Source organism: Heptranchias perlo, chromosome 4 (genome assembly GCF_035084215.1).
Source record: "Heptranchias perlo isolate sHepPer1 chromosome 4, sHepPer1.hap1, whole genome shotgun sequence".
NCBI lineage: Eukaryota > Metazoa > Chordata > Chondrichthyes > Hexanchiformes > Hexanchidae > Heptranchias > Heptranchias perlo.
Window position 1 is genome coordinate 103944477 of NC_090328.1, and position 16189 is coordinate 103960665.

General features: G+C 41.4%; 1 protein-coding gene across 2 annotated transcripts in view; it reads left to right on the forward strand.

Annotated features, from left to right (window-relative positions):
* The window catches only part of gak (cyclin G associated kinase), a 128905-nt gene that overhangs the window by 83671 nt on the left and 29045 nt on the right, over positions 1–16189 (forward strand). For both annotated transcript variants that reach the window (XM_067983432.1, XM_067983433.1), the window contains exons 16-20: positions 8283–8477; positions 9364–9481; positions 9921–10000; positions 12947–13137; positions 15772–15927. In XM_067983432.1, coding sequence (XP_067839533.1) covers positions 8283–8477; positions 9364–9481; positions 9921–10000; positions 12947–13137; positions 15772–15927 — 740 coding nt within the window. The remainder of the gene's footprint in view (positions 1–8282; positions 8478–9363; positions 9482–9920; positions 10001–12946; positions 13138–15771; positions 15928–16189) is intronic.

Genomic DNA, 16189 nt, shown 5'->3' on the forward strand with positions numbered 1-16189 from the left:
ACTGTGTTAAGCCGACCAAACATTGTTGAACAGAGCAATCCCACTAGGTTGTGCAGCTTGTTGATACACTAACTGGAACACAAGACAATTAACACTGCTTCTGTGCAGCTCTTAGTAATTGGGGAACAGGGTACTTGCCCTCCTTGTCTTTTCAAGGGGAGAAGATACCTTCCCAAATCTGAAGTGGGAGCAGAAGAAATTCCAAGCTTGTTCTGCTAATACAAACTGCTGGTAAAAGAAACCCCGTACTACCACCTGAAACTGCAACAAATCACAACTCAGGAAGTAGGTAGCATGTCAATCAAAAGCAGGCAAAGTGGGTACATACATCTACAATAAAAAGGTACTGAGGGGGAAACTGGCACAGTAGGTTAGATGCTGAACTTTCACCTCAGGGATCTGAGTTCAAATCTAGCCCGGACTGATAGGATGAAAGTCTCCTTTGTCTGCAAGGGGCATGTCCATTGGAGAGAGTAGAGGGAGCATCTGGTTACGCGACACCAGACCTGGGAATGCCTGATGCATTGGATGCCTGAAATGAAAAGAGTTCCATTTCCCATCACTCACATCCCTCACTTAATGAATACAAAAACAAATACCAAGAGTATATTTAAAAAATGACCGGTCAGCAAAAGATTAAAGAAGAATTATGACTTATTTCGTACGACCTCACAGAATCTGATGTAATAATTCTTTGTGATTTTAGCTGTGCTTTTGTATCTAGTCAGAGACGAATGAAACTCCCCGCAATGTGGTAGGACATGAGTTAATATCTTTAATTCTAACTCTTAAGATATGAGTTGCTTGGCCTCAACTTGTCCATCAAAGAATGGATCGATGGTGCGTTGTCACAGGGAGAGAGGACACCTTAGTTGACAGGCACATTGTGTCAGGTATAAGTCAGATGCCTGTTCCCCAATTGGGGAATAACTCAAAGCTTGGACCAAATAGCTCAAAATAGAAGGGACCTTCTGGTTTATATTGTGCTACATGCCCACAAAAAGTCAGTACAAAATTTTTACTCGTAACTAAATCATGACTGCCCAGCTTTGCATAAATTATCAATTAGTTGAAACCATCCATGTATCCTTGTAAGTCCAGGATGTAAACCATCATAGGGATACAGAAATGAATTGGCCTATTCATAAATTAAGTTTTCCCTCAACAGAAAATATTAAAACTTCTTATCATGTGCATACATTTTTTAAAAGTGCAAACAATAGTTTTGAACTTTTTTTTATAAATGTACATTCATACAAAATTATCTTGAACTTTTCTCTTCAGAAAAACAACTTTCGTTAAAGTGAATAGCTCTTCCTTGAGAAGTCTCCTGATGTGGCAATGTTAATGTAGTTAGTTAGGGGTTGCTCCCAATACTTTAAAAAGGCAACTCACATAGATGAGCCCATGCTTCTTATTGTCTGAAACTGATCCTAATGCATTTAGTATCCAGGATATAGTATGCCACAGGGCAAGCAATCCTCCCTTCTATTGTAAACTTGCTACTGAGTCATAGAAAGGATTCTGCTACATTTTGTATCACTACAGAAGGCAAATAATATCAGCCACATTTGGACACTTTTCGTACCAGGTTAAACTAGTAAACAAGTTTATTCACAAATAGAATTATTTATAGAAGCAAACAGTGTGGGTGAAGTATTGAACAGTCCAATACAGTACTAGAAATCTGGAAGCAGTTCACAAGAGTGATAATCAAACAAATAAGTCAGACAAGATCTTTGAATTCTTTTTACAGAACCTAAGAGGGAGTACTCCTCAAAGAAATAAGGTTAGCTTGTTCAGTGAAAACTGAATATAGTCTTTTGTGTGAATTATGTAAGTGTAAACAATTTTACAACACCAAGTTATAGTCCAGCAATTTTATTTTAAATTCACAAGCTTTCGGAGACTTCCTCCTTCCTCAGGTAAATGTTCAGGAGCTCCTTGAAGCCTACGCATTTATACATATAGAACAATACATGGTGTTTACAGACTGCCCCTGCAACTGCCCGTTGCCAAGGCAATCACCGTGTTCAGACAGAGAGGTGTCACCTGCAGAACCCCCGAATACACATTCAACAAAAAAATAAACAGGGAAAAAAAACAGAGAAAAAAAAACAGAGAGAGGCAGAAACATCCGGAAGGCAGAGAAAGCCAGCAAATGACCCATTATATTAAAAACAGATAACATTTGTTCGCTGGTGGGGTAACGTGTAGCGTGACATGAACCCAAGATCCCGGTTGAGGCCGTCCTCATGGGTGCGGAACTTGGCTATCAATTTCTGCTCGACGATTTTGCGTTGTCGTGTGTCTCGAAGGCCGCCTTGGAGTACGCTTACCCGAAGGTCGGTGGATGAATGTCCATGACTGCTGAAGTGTTCCCCGACTGGGAGGGAACCCTCCTGTTTGGCGATTGTTGCGCGGTGTCCGTTCATCCGTTGTCGCAGCGTCTGCATGGTCTCGCCAATGTACCATGCTCTGGGGCATCCTTTCCTGCAACGTATGAGGTAGACAACGTTGGCCGAGTCACAGGAGTATGAACCATGCACCTGGTGGGTGGTGTCCTCTCATGTGATGGTGGTATCTGTGTCGATGATCTGGCATGTCTTGCAGAGGTTACCGTGGCAGGGTTGTGTGGCGTCGTGGACGCTGTTCTCTTGAAAGCTAGGTAATTTGCTGCGAACGATGGTCTGTTTGAGGTTGGGTGGCTGTTTAAAGGCGAGTAGTGGAGGTGTGGGGATGGCCATAGCGCGGTGTTTGTCCTCATTGATGACATGTTGAAGGCTGCGGAGAACATGGCGTAGTTTCTCCGCTCCGGGGAAGTACTGGACGACAAAGGGTACTCTGTTGGTTGCGTCCCGTGTTAGTCTCCTGAGGAGGTCTATGCGATTTTTTGCTGTGGCCCGTCGGAACTGTCGATCGATGAGTCGAGCGTCATATCCCGTTCTTACTAGGGCGTCTTTCAGCGTCTGTAGGTGTCCATCGCGTTCCTCCTCGTCTGAGCAGACCCTGTGTATTCGCAGGGCCTGTCCATAGGGGATGGCCTCTTTGACGTGGTTAGGGTGGAAGCTGGAAAAGTGGAGCATCGTGAGGTTGTCCGTGGGCTTGCGGTAGAGTGATGTGCTGAGGTGCCCGTCTTTGATGGAGATTCGTGTGTCCAAGAAAGAAACTGATTCTGAGGAGTAGTCCATGGTGAGCTTGATGGTGGGATGGAACTTGTTGATGTTATCGTGTAGTCTCTTTAGTGATTCCTTGCCGTGGGTCCATAGAAAGAAAATGTCGTCGATGTATCTGGTGTATAGTGTTGGTTGGAGGTCTTGTGCAGTGAACAGCCATGGGGACCAAATTCGCACCCCAATACGCCAACATTTTCATGCACAAGTTCGAGCAGGACTTCTTCACTGCACAAGACCTCCAACCAACACTATACACCAGATACATCGACGACATTTTCTTTCTATGGACCCACGGCAAGGAATCACTAAAGAGACTACACGATAACATCAACAAGTTCCATCCCACCATCAAGCTCACCATGGACTACTCCTCAGAATCAGTTTCTTTCTTGGACACACGAATCTCCATCAAAGACGGGCACCTCAGCACCTCACTCTACCGCAAGCCCACGGACAACCTCACGATGCTCCACTTTTCCAGCTTCCACCCTAACCACGTCAAAGAGGCCATCCCCTATGGACAGGCCCTGCGAATACACAGGGTCTGCTCAGACGAGGAGGAACGCGATGGACACCTACAGACGCTGAAAGACGCCCTAGTAAGAACGGGATATGACGCTCGACTCATCGATCGACAGTTCCGACGGGCCACAGCAAAAAATCGCATAGACCTCCTCAGGAGACTAACACGGGACGCAACCAACAGAGTACCCTTTGTCGTCCAGTACTTCCCCGGAGCGGAGAAACTACGCCATGTTCTCCGCAGCCTTCAACATGTCATCAATGAGGCCATCCCCACACCTCCACTACTCGCCTTTAAACAGCCACCCAACCTCAAACAGACCATCGTTCGCAGCAAATTACCTAGCTTTCAAGAGAACAGCGTCCACGACGCCACACAACCCTGCCACGGTAACCTCTGCAAGACATGCCAGATCATCGACACAGATACCACCATCACACGAGAGGACACCACCCACCAGGTGCATGGTTCATACTCCTGTGACTCGGCCAACGTTGTCTACCTCATACGTTGCAGGAAAGGATGCCCCAGAGCATGGTACATTGGCGAGACCATGCAGACGCTGCGACAACGGATGAACGGACACCGCGCAACAATCGCCAAACAGGAGGGTTCCCTCCCAGTCGGGGAACACTTCAGCAGTCATGGACATTCATCCACCGACCTTCGGGTAAGCGTACTCCAAGGCGGCCTTCGAGACACACGACAACGCAAAATCGTCGAGCAGAAATTGATAGCCAAGTTCCGCACCCATGAGGACGGCCTCAACCGGGATCTTGGGTTCATGTCACGCTACACGTTACCCCACCAGCGAACAAATGTTATCTGTTTTTAATATAATGGGTCATTTGCTGGCTTTCTCTGCCTTCCGGATGTTTCTGCCTCTCTCTGTTTTTTTTTCTCTGTTTTTTTTCCCTGTTTGTTTTTTTGTTGAATGTGTATTCGGGGGTTCTGCAGGTGACACCTCTCTGTCTGAACACGGTGATTGCCTTGGCAACGGGCAGTTGCAGGGGCAGTCTGTAAACACCATGTATTGTTCTATATGTATAAATGCGTAGGCTTCAAGGAGCTCCTGAACATTTACCTGAGGAAGGAGGAAGTCTCCGAAAGCTTGTGAATTTAAAATAAAATTGCTGGACTATAACTTGGTGTTGTAAAATTGTTTACAATTGTCAACCCCAGTCCATCACCGGCATCTCCACATTATGTAAGTGTAGTGTCAGCCATTGGAGCTCAATTCATCTGATGCACCATGGCAAGAGAAACTGAACTGAGTCACACCGAGCAGTTCTGTAACATTGATGTCTGGAATTCCTAAAAGGCAATTTTCTTTCAGATAATGCTCAGCAGTCTGTCCTGATGAGATTACAGGACGAATACACTGTTCATAAAACACTTCAGTAAGGTAACAGTATGGCAAATCCAACTGAGGAGGGAATCATATGTATAGTTAGTTTGTCATCAAAACATTACATGTCAAAATACTTTGTTCTCTTCAAATAGGTGCTGTGGCAATAATAAACACCTCCTCTCTGAGTAAATGCGCTGACTTATAGTGAAGGTGTAAGCTTCATTTTGAGTGTGGTTAAAATTGTAGTTTAAGACCTAGCAGAAACCAGAAATTATCAACATAAATTCCATGTTCATCATAAAAATCATAGAATGATACAGCACAAAAGGAGGCCATTCAGTCCATCTTGCCTATGCCTGCTCTTTGAGTCGTATCTAATTAAAACTATTTAATCACAAAAGGCATACATGTTTTAATTTTTGATTATGGCATAAGAAGCGGAATTATTCTGCCCTTGGTAAACTGTGCACACACCAACAAAACATGAACCAGTAGCTGAGAGCATGTTGTCAGCACAGATGTACTAGGTATATTTAGTGCACTGCTGCATTGTTCCAGAGTATATTGACAGACTGAGGTGGTGCTTCACTGTGAGTTTGATCAAATTTGTAATTAATTAAAGAAAGTAATCATGGAAGTCCTAAATGAGGTTCACTTTTCAGTTGACTTCTTCAGAGATAATTTTAAAAAGAAATCTTAACACATCATTGATAGACCTTAGACATTACAGAATGCACCAACTGCATATTTATAGCTTGAAGTCTTGAATCTAGTGAGTGTCTGTTATGTTATGCCTTTCAAAGTCACCACATCTGAAACTGCCACATTGCAGGGTGTCACACTTCAAAGCATCACACCTCTAAGTATCATTCGTTCGTAAACCAAAAATTAGTGAGTGGCTGAAATAAGAATTATCCATTGAGCTAACACTCAAATTTCTTATTGAGTAATCATGAACAAAGCAAAAGCAGTTTGCTTGAGTCGGTAATTACCAATGAGAAACGAGTAACTAGCAAATCGAATGAACCCATCAGTCCTGAATTGGCAAATAGCAGGAACCAACCAGTTAAATCTCTAATATTTTGTGAAGCTGGTTTGAGCTGCCATCTTTAGTTTTTCACTTGGCTGAAAATTTACCAGTAATTTAACGTTTATATAACATAAGAAATCCATTAAAGCCTAATTCAGAATGAAATACTTATTATTAAAAGTTACCTATTTGGTGTTTTAAACCCCTGGAAAACATTTTTCTTGCGGAGACCGACTCACGAGTCCGCAGTCTGAGGCTCGTTTTGGACTTAATTTAATTGGAGATTCAATTAATAGCCTGGGCTTAGCTTTGGTCTCATATTTTCCCTAGGGTCAGAATAGCACGCACATATGATATTTTAAATTGTGCCTACTGCTTTTGATGTAGAATGATAGAATTTACAGCACAGAAACAAGCCATTCAGCCCAACTGATCTGTGCCAGTGTTTATGTTCCACACGAGCCTCCTCCCATCCTGCTTCATCTTACCATATCAGCATATCCTTCGATTCCTTTCTCCCTCATGTACTTTTCTAGCTTCCTCTTAAACTTATCTATGCTATTTGCCTCGACTCTCCATGTGGTAGCAAGTTCTACATTCTCACCACTCTCTGGGTAAAGATGTTTCTCCTGAATTCCTTATTGGATTTATTAGTGACTATCTTATATTTATGGCCCCTAGTTTTAGACTCCCTCACAAGTGGAAACATCTTCTCTACATCTACCCTGTCAAACCCCTTCATAATTTTAAAGACCTCTATTAAATCACCCTTCGGCCTTCTCTTTTCTGGAGAAAAAGCCCTAGGCTGGTCAGTATTTACCGATAGTTATAACCTCTCAGTTCTGGTATCATTCTTGTTAAGGCCAGAAGTGATAAAGTACCTAATAGTAAGATGAGGGGCTGTTCCTCGAGCTTGCATTGAGCTTCACTAGAACAGTTTAGAAGGCCAAAGGCAGAGAGTTAAAGTGGTAAGTGACAGAGTTGTACCGTTACCAGTGGCAGAATGGTCAGTAACCAGAGGACACAGATTTAAGGTGATCGGCAAAAGAGCCAGAGGGGACATGAGGAAACATTTTTTAATGCATCACGTTGTAATGATCTGGAATGCACTAGTTTTCTTGTGGTAGTGTTGGCCATGGCCATTTTGTTTTTCTCCATCTGATTGCTAAAGGTCAATGCTCCCAAAGCATTCCCCTATCTCCCACAGAGTACTGAGAGACCTAACTCGCTTCTTCACCCCACCTATCAGATGGTCCCAGGTAGTACCTTCCCATGCTTTGCGGCCAAAGCCCAGCCTCATTGAGTGCTCCCAGACCCTCATGAGACCTGCCAGACTTTAACCCCCCACCCCCAACAGGTTCAGCTCTTCTAGACTCACTGATTCCCTCACGTGCCAACCTTGCGACCTGCCATTCCCTACTTCCCCACCTCCTCCCACCTGACTTCCCAATACCCTGCTTGTTGTTTCACTTGCATGTACTCACCACATCTTATAGAGCTTCTCCCTTCCTGATCCCATTGCCTTCCTCCACCCTGGTAGATGTTGCCTGCCATGTTGCTGTATTTCCTGGATATGAAAGGTTGAAAATTCAGTACATAGGCAAAGCAACATATGTGAGAACCATAAACATGAATTGGAAAATAAATGGAAAAGCGAGCAGACGTAGCACAGTAAAGACATAAAAGCAGTGAGAAAAATATTCGTGGACAGGTAGCACAATGACAAAACCATCAGAACTATTGAGAGTTGCTGACAAACATAGACACTGAGTGAGAGATTAGGAAAGAATGAAGCACAGATGCAGGAAATGAGAGAATTCTGTTTTTATTTTTTTCCTCCACAAGCAATGGCACTGTTATTCAGTAAAACATTGTGCGGCACTTGGTTTTAATGCCCGTATAGTTATAAAATGGAATCCCCTCTGATTGACCATAAGCGAAACCATGGGAGATCTGTGTTTTATTGAAATAGCTGAAACAAAATTTAATTGTGGTAATAATTGTAACTACTGAGTGTGAACAAGGCCTTGGGCAAGCTCAGTGAAGGTTGAACATTCAGAATAACCAGTCTGAAATTGTACAGGCAAAGTACACAATGTTCTTGGCAGTGATATACATTAATAGGAGTGTTCTGTGTGTGCGTTTTAATATAGCTTACTACTATGCTGCTAGATATCTGTACCTTTTCCCTTGTGTTTATAGGTATGTGGAATACATGTGTGACATGATGGCTGAAGAGCCTATAATCCCCCATAACAAACCCATCATGATCAAGTCAATCATGATGACACCCGTTCCTTTATTTAACAAACAACGTAATGCTTGCCGCCCCTTCTGTGAGATATACGTGGGTGATGATCGAGTAATGACCACTTCTGAAGAATATGATAAATTGAGGTAAATACTATTTATTTATCTAGCTGTCTGCAGTTTATTGGCACAGTCTCTGTGCCCTTGTGATCTCTGTTTCAATCCAGCTGGACTGATGGGATGAAAGTCTCATCTTTCTCCTGGCCAAAAGGGATGAGTCGGCCACTTTGCAGTGGCAGGGTTTGTTGGGACAAAACTATCCATAATTTCGCACTAAATTGCCAAACTCAGTTGGCTATAGCATGGCTTGGTTAATCACATTGATGTGACTGATAGGACAGCAGCTATGTGCAATGCTTGGTAGCGCACTGCTCCATACTGACCAGGAAGGGTCAAAAGTTCAAGCCTAGTTCATTGACCACATCTTCAGTTACCTGCCCTCTTCTATTTCTCCCAACTCCTGCTCAGTGACTGTTAACCCCCCCCCCCCACCCCCTCGATTTTGTGAAGTACCTTGGGACGTTTCACCACGTTAAAGATTATATATAAATGTACGGTGTTACATTGAGTCAACTTAAATTAGCTGGGCAGTCGTGTGGGGGTAACTTGGCCTCAGTGTACATGAGCAGAAAGGGGAAAGATTGGCTCAGGTTTGCCAGGCCTGATCACTATCTAACATCTCCTCTTGGAAGTGCATATGTATGGGTACCAGATGAACAGTTTTGGGCTTGGATGTGATGACGCTATGATTAACAGCCCACCAACATTTTATATCCTCATGTTATTTTTATTGGTTGGACAATGCAGCAAATGATATAAACCAAACTGCCATTGAGGCATTGGGTTTGTCAAATTGTTCAGCATGAGCAGTACTGATCTCAAATGATTTGCGATAGAGGATTTTCTTACTAGAATTTAGATTGTACCTTATTGTATTGTGAGTGAAGGATTACCTGGCATCTGTTTCTTTCAGTGAATTTAAAATGGAAGCTGGCAGGGCAATAATTCCACTGGGTTTAAGTGTCCAAGGTGATATCCTCATTGTGATCTTTCATGCCAGATCAACACTTGGAGGAAGACTGCAGGCAAAGGTACAGAAAAACTAAACAATTGTTCTTGATTCATTTATTCTGGTAGTGGTGAATTAACATATTTGTTAACACTGCAAACGGATTTAACTTCAGTACCTTGCTTGATAAGAGGTTCTGGATTAATTCTCTAATGTTAACGAATGAGAATCTTGCACAGTCAATAAAATAAGTACTTGCTGTAGATGCACTGGGAAAAGGAGATGGACATGTAGGTATTGCTTTAGTGGATATTTTTTTCATAGGATCTTGGTTTCTTGTAAGAAGTGTTGGAGATGCAGCATTTCATAAACACCCAGTTTCATAAATGTTAAGAGATTTTCTAAATAGTGTATGCTTTTCCATGATGGTTGAGGTAATGAACTAGAAAATCTGAGTGCTGCCTGTCAGGATTTGAATGATTGCAAGAGATATGCAAACGTTGACTGACCATTTGTTTCAGATGACTTCAATGAAGATGTTCCAGATTCAGTTCCACACTGGATTTGTACCCAGGAATGCTACCTTGGTCAAATTTGCAAAGTAAGTCTTTTTAAACTTATTCTCTTGTAAGTAAACATAAATTTAATATGTATGTAACTGCTGTATTTACTTTTTTACATCGCACCAAAGATATGATTAATTTTTATTTGAATTTTTTCCCCTCTAGTTGGATCATTAGAGGAAGTCCGATTTAAATATTTTATTTTTCTCCCTCAGCTAGATTATTTTGGTTAATACAATCTATTCTTAATTCATATTGGATAATTGGAATTTTTTTGCACTTCGTCAATTAATTCGAATTACTGGATAACTTGAATTTTTTTGTGTAAAAAGAACAATTTTGAATTATTAAGCGTGCATCAAATTGCACAATACAAACTAAACATAGATATATTCTTCTGGGATAGTTTTATAAGATGATTCTAGCACTGTCACACACCTGATAGTAGTACACTGTATTCGCTGCTCACAATGCGGTCTCTTCTACATTGGGGATACCAAACGCAGGTTGGGTGATCGCTTTGCTGAACACCTCCGTTCAGTCCGCAAGCGTGACCCTGACCTGCCAGTCGCTTGCCCTTCTAGCTACTCACATACCTGATACCATACAGTACCTACTGTATACTATTAATCAGGGCCAGAGTGATGATCTGGATTAGTTTTGATCGCCCAAGAGGGTCGGAGAGGAATTTTGCATACTTTATCTTCTAATTGGCCTGGGCTTTTATCTGTGTTTTCACCCCTCCCAAGAGATCACATGGCTTTTGGGTGGGGTGGGGAGTGTATATATTATGACACACAAGGCATTGCAGTTGTGTGGGACAGGCTGGTTGGACCAGTGGATCCTTTCCTGTCCGCCATTGTTCGTATGTAGTAATATTCAGTTTTAAGTACATTTCTTTTTAGACTAGTAATCGTACAAGGCAATTTCCAAAACTGGATATTGTTCTGTAAGGTGCTGTTTGTTAAATGAATTAGTCCTGAAAATTGTTAATTTTCCCTGGGAATATTTGCCACCTGTACATGCAGTCTTACAAGAGTAATCAAATAACATGAGTTCATAGGGAGCCTTACAGTCGATGTTGAGTCAAGGAACCAATGTAATTTTAATAAGCAATTGATGCCTACTCAAAAAGTGGAGGAGCACTGGTAAGCAAAGCGTGAGTAAATTCAAGGCTGCTTTAAATCAGTAATGATCAGTATGAAGAGCACTGTATTTATAATTAGATGTGCAAATTCAGTACACCTTAGTATTCCTGAAAGAAGGAATGTGACGAGAGTGTTAATAATTTTATAAATTTAATATTTATGTTTTCTATCAGTGTTTTGAGGGGATCAAGCTTATTTAAAAAACAAACTGTTTCTTTACTTAAACCAGCAAAATCCCGATGAGTTTTTGTATACATGATAGCATTTAGCTTGTTACGCTTGTCCCCATTTCGGTTAGCATCTCCTTTGCGAAGCCTACCAACTCTTCTGTATTCAGTGGGAACCTCGTGCAGGATTGTGCGATTTGCCTGATGCAGGTATAGTCTGGGCATTCTCAGTTGTCGACAAAACGACTAGCAGGGAAAACGTTTGGAGCCTATTTGGGGAAAAGAGATGCAATGCTTCAAGCAGATTTCTCCATTATGTGGTTCAATTTGGAGCATTTGGCAGATGATTCTGCTTATGAACTAATTTAATTTTTTTAATGTTTTGCCAGCAATAGTCAGAGAAATATCTCAGAATATTCAGAAAATCTCTTCCATCGCCCCCAACACCTGCTCTCCTCCCGACGGCACTTCCCGTGTGAGCGCAGGAGATGCAACACCTGCCCTTTGACCTGCTCCCTTCCCAGCGTCCAGGGCCCCAAACACTCCTTCCAGGTGAAACAGCGATTGTACTTCCTTCAATTTAGTACACTGTATTCGCTGCTTACAATGCGGTCTCCTCTACATTGGGGATACCAAACGCAGGTTGGGTGATCGCTTTGCTGAACACCTCCGTTCAGTCCGCAAGCGTGACTCTGACCTGCCGGTCACTTGCCATTTCAATTCCCCGTCCCACTCCCACTCTGACCTCTCTGTCCTCAGCCTCTTACACTGTTCCAATGAAGCTCAATGGAAACTCGAGGAACAGCACCTCATCTTTCAGTTAGGCAGTTTACAACCTTCTGGATTTAACATTGATTTCAATAACTTCAGATCATAACCACTGCTCCCATTTTTTCGCACAGCAAGTGCTCGTAATGGTTCTAATGTTGCTATTTACAGCTCCTCTAGACCCATCTTTTGTTTCTTTACTTGTCCCATTACCACCTTCCTCGCCTTGCACCATCATCCCTTTTGTCAGTTAATCACTCCTGCCCTCCATCCTATCAGAGACCTTCCTTTTTGTTCTTTCCTCCTCTCCCCTTCCTCCCTCCCCCCCCCCCCCCACCCCACTTCCCCTGGCTCTGTACTTGCTTAAAAACTGTTTAATCTTCAGCTTCTTCCAGTTTTGACAAAGGGTCATCAACCTGAAATGTTAACTTTTTTTTGTCTATAGATGCTGCCTGACTTGCTGAGTATTTCCAGCATTTTTTGTTTTTATTTCAGATTTCCAGCATTTTCTGTTTTTATTTCAGATTTCCAGCATCTGCAGTATTTTGCTTTTGAATATTCAGAGAAATGTCGTTACTGCAGTTGGTGTTTATACTCCGATGATAAACATCAAGAAATTGGTTCATTCTGAGTTCAATCTAGAGGGCTCAGTGACCGATTACTATTAGTGGTTAAAAATGTGAACATTGTGGATGAGAGATACTGTCTGACTTATATATTTTACAAACTTGAAGTAAGTAGTTACGTTTTACTGTAATTCAGTATGCGTTACATTGTATGTGCAGTAGTATGCTCAACGGGATTGTATGTCCCAGTATCATGAACACAGGGATCAGAACAAAGCTAATTCGAAGGTTTAGTTGTAAAATGATTCTGATAAAATGGTGATTCTGTTTTGCAGGTATGATCTTGATGCATGTGACATTCAGGAGAAATATCCAGACCTCTTCCAGGTAACTCTGGAAGTAGAGGTGGAGCCTCGAGACACCAACAGTAATATGCCACCCTGGGAAAACTTTATGACAAAGGGACTCAATCCCAAGATTCTCTTCTCTAGCCGTGAAGAGCAGCAAGAGATGCTGTCTAAATTTGGTATGTTTGGGACCCAAACTAGTATCCAGGCTACCTATATGTGCAGCTTGTAGAAAAGAATTTAAGTAACTGCTTATGTAAGGGCAAATAATATTGGACAAGAATGAGGAGTGGGAGAAATATAGAAAGCAACAAAACGAAACCAAGAAAATTATAAAAACTATAATGAGGGCAAAAAAGGAGTATGAAAAACATCTTGCAGATAGTATCAAGGATACGAGCAAAGCTACCTCAAGAGAGTGATAAAAGAGCCTGGAGAGTGATAAAGGGCCTATTAAAAACGGCTATAGGCATGACAGTGGTAATGGGTAGCAAAAGTGCTCAATATTTTGTTTCGGTCTTCACAGCAGAGAAGTAGAACACAGTGCCATGTGTACAGGGAATTAATGAAGGAGGGAAACTTACAGGGATTATATAAACAGAAGAATTGAAAAATTTAAATTAATGGTATCAAAGCCAGATAGGTCTCCAGGCCCCAGTTTCTTCCCAAGGGTATTAAAAGAAATAGATGAGAAATCGGAAATCTTTGAAAGCTCACTTCTCCCATCTTTTTGGGAGGCAAACTGAAAAGCATTGTAGCAAGATGAGGCCAATTGCAAACCAACAAACTGGTTTACTTTACATGAAATGTATGAATGAACAGAACACAGTATATCCCAATGAGATCTATTTCTTTTTGTACCTCATACCATGACAAATAACAAAATGCGCAACTTTGCCTAGTTACAGGCTGAACTCACTTTACGAGTTAGCAGTCCCTAAAGTAAGTGGTATTATCATTTTCTCTTACAAGTTACATGCATTCATACCATAGCCTGTGGTCTTATAGCCTCCCTTGCTGGCTGAAGAGAAAGCAAGACCTGTCTGGCTGACTCAGACTCCCTAGACTGACTTGTCCAGAGAGACATAGAATGATAAAAGCTGACCTCTGACTCCTTCCTCAGCTCTCTGTACATTCGGTGTATTGAATTAAAACCCATTCTGTCCCCAGATGCAAGCTCAAAGGCTTCCCATTGTCTCAAAATGAATGTGTGTATGTAAAAGTAAACAGTTTTAATGGCTATCTCATTTTCCCTCGGGATAGCACATGAATATTCCCAACCAACCAATATTCAGTGCCTATAGATTTTTTTACTATCAAGTCATAAGGTAATACTGGAACTCTGGAAGTTTAATTAGCCCTGTGTAACCTGAGCTTAACTTTGTATCAGTAACATAATGTAAACTAAACCAAAAATCCCCCCCTAAATTAAATCAATAAAAATCCCACTATGATACAAAGGAAGTATATCCAAGTGTGCAGTTGATACTAAGCTAGGAATTGAGAGGAAGAGAGCAGAAGAATGCAATAGAACATGGATTAAGCGAGCAGGCAGAACAGTGGCAGATGGCAGTTCAAAGTAAAGTATGAGGTAATATATGTTGGTTGCAAGAGTGCAGATGGAGTACAGTCTAAATCAAGAAGTTCTGTAGACGCTTGTTTGACACAAAAGTTTCAAATTAGGCAGATTCATAAAGGAACTGACTGCCTCAGTGCAAACAGTTGCAGAAGCTGCAGCTCAGAGCTGTCAACATGAAGGAGATGCTAAGAGTAACATTTGTGATCAGTAAGAGTGACACATATTGTAATTCTGTTTATACATAGGGAGCAGTGATATACTGTATATCTGAATAGGGCACATTTCAAACCACAGTGAGTGATTCCTTTGTACTGAGTGACCTTTATCAGGTCTAGTGACATATACAAATCTTTGAAGGTGGCAGGACAAGTTGATACGGCTGTTAAAAAAGCATACAGGTTTTATAAATAGAGGCATAGAGTACAAAAGCAAGGAAGTTATGCTAAACCTTTAGAAATCACTGGTTAGGCCTCAGCTGGAGTATTGAGCAGGGGACTAATAGGATAGCTCTTACAAAGAGCCGGCAGAGGCACAGTGGATTGAGTGGCCTCCTACTGTGCTGTAAGATTCTTTGGTGGCTGGGGAGGAAAATGTCTTATTTTTTCTGAGCTGAGCTGTGTGTAGCAGCTCAGAGAATTCAATTCTTTGCTGTTTTCTGATCCCTTGCTCACTCATGCCAGCACTTTGGAAAGCATTGGAACCTTCTGTTAATGTGTAATTTGTACTCCCAGTGATCGTTTATTCTACCCCTCCCTGTTGCCCTACTCCTGTATCTATAAGCATATTTTCTGTAAGCATGAATTCTAGGCATTGAACAATTTGTGTAAGAAACTATTTTAGGCAAAGAGTGAAAAGTTTTGCATGTTCTCTGTTCTGGCACTGTTTCTCTGTAGGTTGGATGTATGCACAAATTAATGCTCATTAGTAACCCATAGTCACATAACTAATGCATTAGATTTTGTTGATAATTTTTGTATTATATAGGTGAGAATAAGTTTATGCAATACAAAGAACTTCCTCAGTGGAGGCATCTAGATTGGTTTGATTTTTGAATTTTACTGTACTGCCATGCTCACGGGCCAATATTTATTGAGTAGTGACAGTGAAGTGTGAGAACAATTTTATTGTTAGTAAAAATTGTGCCTAATATTCAAAAAAAAATCCGTAGATGTAGCAAAAATATATTACTTGAGAAAATTTTGAGATTTATAAATGTTTTTCTCACCATATAAAGGAAAACCTGAACTGCCCAGACAACCAGGGTCGACAGCACAGTATGATGCAGAGACCCCTAAATCGGACCACGCTTCAGAGAATACAAGCGAGGATGAGGCATCGCATCAGAACAGTGACACCTCCAACAGTTTTTTCGAAACACTAAATTGGGAAGGTGAATGTTGCCTGATCTGGATGAATTGCTCAGATTTCAACTAGTGCAGTATATAGAGACTTCATTTTATTAATAATTCCTTGATTTTTGTTTCAAGGGGTATTTTTTTAAAAAAAAGTTCCACTGCACCTGCTAAAAGGAGCAAGACCTTGCAGTTAACAATAACTTAGTCAGGAGTTGAGAATGCTTATTATCGAATTCACAAGTAAATAAAACTATTAAGTTATTAGTTCTACATTTCATGTTGGACTAGCTTCACCAT